This window comes from Drosophila miranda, chromosome 4 (assembly GCF_003369915.1).
Source record: "Drosophila miranda strain MSH22 chromosome 4, D.miranda_PacBio2.1, whole genome shotgun sequence".
NCBI lineage: Eukaryota > Metazoa > Arthropoda > Insecta > Diptera > Drosophilidae > Drosophila > Drosophila miranda.
The window spans coordinates 3891576-3897763 of NC_046677.1; the positions used below are offsets into that span (position 1 = coordinate 3891576).

The 6188-nt window shown below is 42.5% G+C and overlaps 1 protein-coding gene across 1 annotated transcript; it reads left to right on the forward strand.

The window, feature by feature from the left end:
• Positions 1-905: 905 nt before the first annotated feature.
• On the forward strand, positions 906-5686 carry LOC108163526 (chymotrypsin-like protease CTRL-1). Its single transcript, XM_033393953.1, has 6 exons — positions 906-1092; positions 3133-3498; positions 3580-3688; positions 3770-3954; positions 5011-5312; positions 5375-5686. Exons 1-6 carry the CDS (start codon positions 1020-1022, stop codon positions 5486-5488), a joined length of 1149 nt encoding a protein of 382 aa, XP_033249844.1. The 5' UTR covers positions 906-1019; the 3' UTR covers positions 5489-5686.
• The last annotated feature ends 502 nt before the right edge of the window (positions 5687-6188 follow it).

The following is a 6188-nucleotide window of genomic DNA, read 5'->3' on the forward strand; positions in this document are numbered from 1 at the left end:
AGAGGATGCGACAGATTTTTGTCTTTTGTGTGGCGGTAGGTGGCGTGGCACAAATCTAATATACCCCTATACTCATTTTGAGTATCGGGTATAAAAAGAGGAAATACAACATAAAATTACAAAGCCATTAGCCATACGTTTGTACTACTGCACACACAAATGTACATACAAGTATAAAACAATTTAATGTGCGTTTGTCGCGCTCGTTTTCCTGCTTGAAAAACTGGAACCATCCGGCCAGAGCCAGCCGGCTGAAGTTTGGTCAGTGAAAGGCAGCGGCTTATCAAACCCCACTGATCACATCAACATTTTATTATTGCCTAAAAATAAAATACGAATTCGTATGCCAAAAGTGGAAGAAAGTTTAGGCTAGGCACCAAGTACTCCCTGAAATAAATAGACTAACTATCAGTCCTCTTAGTATAGTGTACTCGCCTTAGACATCCGGCTAACTCTAATAGTTTAAAGTTTGTCAATTCGTCTTGAAAGAATTTAATAATTCTATTTCTTCTAGCATTTAAGTGACAGGCCTGGCAGCTCAGAAAGGCGCAGAAGGGCGCAGAAGGGCGCAGAAGGGCGCAGAAGGGCGCAGAAGGGGCTAATGCGACTAGGCAGTCATTTTTGGTATTTACCTGATGTGTGCATCGGGTAAATCACATTTGAATTGTTCGTAATGAATTGTAGTGCAGCAGAATAGAAAACAAATGAAATGAAATTCCAATCTGGAAATGAGACCATATAACATATGTACATATGTATCAGTTAATAACCGCAGACAGACGACCAGTAGAGGGGCAGTAGCCGCGGCTATATGTACATATGTATGTGTCACACACACACACGCGCACGCATATGTAAGTAGGGTATATTTTCATTTTCATTTGGCCAGATCGCTCCGCTTAGTTGAAAAAGTTTAGTTCACCTGCACGGTTCGAATGAACGGAAACCAAAAGTTCTGGGCCACACCACAGATAAAAATACAGTGCGCGAATAATTAGCAAGTGTTTCCAAGTGTTAAAATGCAGTCATTATTTTTATTTCTCATAGTTTGCCAAATCTTGGCAGGCGCTCGAACGGAATCCGGGGAATTCGGTAGGACTAAAAATTGTTTTTACGCTTAGAAGTCGGAGTTATACCCGGCACTCGAAGAGTTTAGAGATAAATAAAGTGTAACACCCCACCCAGAATGAGGCGTTTCCGATCGTATAAGGAATATAAATATGTAGAGCATATTATATTATACATATAGTCTCAGACCATATGTAGAGCAACAATATACCAATGAAACAGGAGTATTTCCCTAAAGACGAAAATCTGGGGCATCGCCCATTTTGAAGTTACAAGAAAACCAAAAAAGCAGAATCATTGAAAATCCAGCAATAAATATCTAGCTGATTGCCGAATGTCGATCAAATCAGATTATTATTATAGTCTGAATGAACAAATCAATTTGCAGCCTGTACACTTCCACGCGCCACGTGTAGTGTGCGCCCTCTGGCGGAGGGTAGTGATACGTATAAAATCATATATTGAATACAAAAATAGTTCTTAGGCTCACATGTTCCTTTCCTCTTTCGTCGAAAAAACATAGCAACTCGCCGTCATGCCGAAAAAACAGTTCCCCTCTCTTTTGTCGAAAGAACGGTTTTTCGCAGGAAAACATAGAATCTCGCCGTCTCGCCGAAAAAAACTGTTCCTCTTTCGGCGATAAACATAGCAACTCGCCATCTTTCCGAAAAACATTGCATCTCACCATTTGCTCTTGCGTTCGACCGATCGTTTATCATCTAAAGTCGAAATCTTTTTGGCTAGCTACATTTCATCAGATGGCTCTGAAAGTCGGCTTCAAATGTCCTTGCTTCAAATATCCTCCGGTTCAAGGCATATCGGTATGTGGCATATTTCAGACACTTTATGCATTCTTCTAAACATTTGCTGGGGTACACAGAATGATGCAAATGGATCATGGATTGAACGTATATTTTTTTTATTTATTAAAAATTTAAAAGTTTTCTTTCGAAATTTCCTCCAACAATTACTTTCTCAGTGGCGCCACATTCGTGAAAACTATACGTAGTTCGCACGTAATTGCTGCAGAAATATAAGTCAATAGTACGAGGGATACTTTTTTTCCGTACGTTTCAAAAATAATTGAACTGTTGCCGATAGGGACCAAAGTGTTTTCCGTGCTACTTGCCAATAGATGGCGCTAAATATCAGACTCTAATTAATAAGGAAATCGCCACAAGAATGTTTGGGAAAAAACAAGAATTTTCGATTCTGTCCCTCATAAAATTATTTTAAAGAAACTACACCTAATTATGTTTTTACACGGTAGATTGGTTCCGGAAAAACCCGTGTAAAAAAAACCCCTGAAAAAAAGACATCGTATCTCTAAAACATTTTAAAATTACGCAAAAATTAGGAAACGGAAAAACAAATTTTCGTATTAAACATGTCTATTGCAAAATGTAACCCCCTTAAATTTCCAAAAAAAAGGGAATTCCCCTAAATTTTTGCTATCTACCAGTAAATTTCTTTGTATAACAAATAAAGAAACAAATATCTACATATTCTCTCTATGCTCATTCTTGTTTTCGTTTGGTTTCTAGATGTTTGTGAGTTGTGTGCTTTTTTATCTATTTGTGTTGTGTTATTTTGAACCGTAGTAAAGGGAAACGAGGGGGAGACCTGCAGACCTGCTAATATTAAACGACACGACAAAGAGTCCGTGCGAGAGAGACAGAAAATCAGTCTGAGCGTGTCGTCGGATGCTGCGTAGCCACTGAAAATTGTTCCTTTTGCCTATAAAAATTATCTTCAATATTGTGGATGAAGGGGGCGGAAGGGGCGGTGCGAAGTTTTGAAATACAGAAGTCCGGATCTAAAATGTCGTTGCTCTAGCTCTTATAGTCTTTGAGCACTGGGCGCTGATAGGGACGGACAGACAGGGCTCAATCGACTCGGCAACGATTCCTTCTGGGCGTTACACACATCCATTTTCACCACAAATATAATATACTCATTTTGAGTATCGGGTATACCAAGACCGTGTGAAGGGGGGGAAAAAATCATGGTTTTGAGTTGAACAGTTGGAAAAACTAACATTTATTGATTCTTCCAACATTCTAGAGAAACTACTGATCCCCGTAAGCTACGTACAAAGCAAAGCGAGCAAAGCAAAACCAGAGAATGAGACGACTGTACACTCGTTAATCGCTCGCTCCTACTACCAAGAGAACAGCCAGTCCGAGTGCTCCGTGGGAACGGAATGCACGCCGCTGCACGACTGTACGGCCCTGATTTACGAGGTGGCCAGGAGCTGTTATTACGGCGATAAGTCGCTATACTGTGGGGGTGCTGCCGAGGAGATGCCGTACGTCTGCTGTCCGAGCAGTCCGCTGGAGAAGAACCAGGTGTGTGGCAAGTCTCTGGTGCAGGGACACTTTTACAAGGGACTGGGCTCGTATCCGTTCGTGGCGCGCATTGGATTCAAGCGTAAGTTTCAGTGGCAGTGGCACCTGATGAAACCTGATGAAACCTGATGATTCGAGTAGCCATGATGTGCGCTTATTTCAGATGTCAATACGGGAGCCTTTGCCTATCCATGTGCTGGGGCTGTCATCGCGCGCCGTGTCATCCTGACGGCCGCCCACTGTGCGCTGGCCAAGGCCGATGGGCATCGACTGTAAGTGGGTCACAGACTCCAGTGGCAGCCGGATGGACTCGTACTTATCGGATCTAATCGACTTTCACTCGACTCTTGCAGGTCGTCAGTGCGCGTGGGCGAGTACGACACCTCCAGCGATCCGGACTGCGCCAACACCGGATTCTGCGCTCCACGCTCCGTGAATCATGCCATCAGCCATGTGATCGTCCATCCAGACTACAAGCAAGGCAGCTACCATCATGACATTGCCCTCCTGGTACTCAAAACGCCGCTCAACTACTCGGGTAAGTGCCAATAAGAGGCATAGCGATAGAGGAGTATTCGTAAATGGGGTCCCAGGGGGCGGTTCCGCATGGCAGTGTCAACGTTAATTAAAAATCGTTTTGTTCTGTCATCTCTACATCCACTCGCTCCAAGTTCACAAATGTCGACCATGCTCCATGTTTACCCTCCATCTGGGTCGCATGTCGCTAATTTAAGGTTAGGATCCCATCCCCCACAAGAGGGGACTGGACTGGGTCTGGCTTACTGGTTACTGGTTGCTGTTGATCGCTTTATTGGGCGGCGTTGGGCTTTGGTGCGTTCTTGCTGTTGCAGCTAATGACTTGAGCGCGACCTGGGCAATGGTCAGCTTTGATTGTCAGCTTTTAGATTCGGCTCAATGGCTACGAACTTTGGATTCAAGATTCTGCATAGCTTTACGATAAATTGTAGAACATGGAAGGAGACCTGAAGCTCAAGCCAGTTCATTTTCTAAGTGGCTGTAATGTAATTCATTATACTTTCTAATCAATCATCGATCGATCATGGCTGCAGAAAAAGAGGGAAATTCGTAGGACTTGTAGACCGAGATCTTTTTCAGCAACAACGCAAGAATACATTACATTAATAATTCGTTCCATTGAGATCTTTTTGAGAACTGTTGCTTGATACTTTTAAATTGTTGGTTGCCGACCGAAAGATTGGCCTTAACCGAAACGTGATGATGAAAGCGCAAAACTTTATGGCAGTCACTCCAAAAATATCACAACAAATAAGAGTCGTTACAGACACTGGACTCAAGATCCGAAGATCCGAAGATCCGAAGATCCGAAATCGATTGGCTAATTGCAAGGTGTCCACGTCGCAAGCAACACATTATGTGCGAACCAAATTGGGCGTTACCCAGATGGCCGGCCAACTTGTTCTTGGTTACCCTTACTGCTTTATAATGACCAATAAAAGAACGTGAGCCGAACACGGGATTAATCAATGGGTCATGGCATGCAACAATGTTGCTACAGCAGCCGGACTTAAGATTAATAGCAGCCCTCCCTCCCATTTATATGTATTCTCGGTAGTGGCCACACAGCCGATCTGTCTGCAGAAGACACGCGCCAACCTGGTGGTGGGGAAGCGGGCGACCATCGCCGGATGGGGCAAGATTTCCACGGCGAGCATTCGCCAGCCTGAGATGACACATCTGGATGTGCCGCTGACCAGCTGGGACCTCTGTCTGCGCAACTATGGCTCTACTGGCGCCCTCGAGTCTCCCAATTCGATTGAAGGACAATGGATGTGCGCCGGCGGCGAGGGCAAGGATGTTTGCCAGGGCTTTGGCGGAGCGCCCCTGTTCATACAGGAGAACGGAATCTTCTCACAGGTACACAATTCACAGGTGAATTGTACTTCATTGGAATTGCAAGCTAACAGTCCCTTCCACAGATTGGCATTATGTCCTTCGGCTCTGACAATTGCGGCGGACTGCGCATACCAAGCGTTTATACGTCGGTGGCTCATTTCGCCGAGTGGATACACGACAACACGCCGCCTGAATAAGCTCCTTTCACATGATGTAAATGGTGTTAATGTTAAATGTTCATGTAAATATAATACGACATATATGTACCAATTTTTTGTACCTACTTGCCCCATTACAAAACATTACAAATGGTTATATTTTGATTCTGTATAAACTTGAGAATGTGACCAAGCAAAATAGTTTTGTGTAGGGCTTTGGTTTATCTAAATTATCTAAACCAATAAAAATAAATAATTATCTAAATAAAAATTATCTTATTTTATTTTTGAATTTGTTTAATCGAAATGTACTCGATAGGTTTTATTTCTACATGACTTTGCATGTACACCCAAAAATATGCTAAGAAATCGCACTTCAACATGACTTTTACACGTTAGATTGATTCCTGAAAAAACTGTGTAAAATAGGTGATTGGATAAAACCTGTTAAAATTAGGGAAGAAAATGACACGTTGGAAAAACCAAATTTGAGTATAAAAAATTTGACCAGTAAATTTGCTTGTATATGCTTGTTATGTATACGCAAAAAACGAAAGAGAAACAAATATTTCTAGCTGCTTGGGAGGTGAGTGCGTGTTTTTATCTATTTGTGTTGTGTTATCGTGACATATACAATTTTTTTTTATTTTTAATCTGTACAAAAACAGAATTAGTCCGTTTTAGGTCAAGCAGTGGACGTGGCGCCACCAATGAAATTTTACATGTTTTAGCAGTAAGA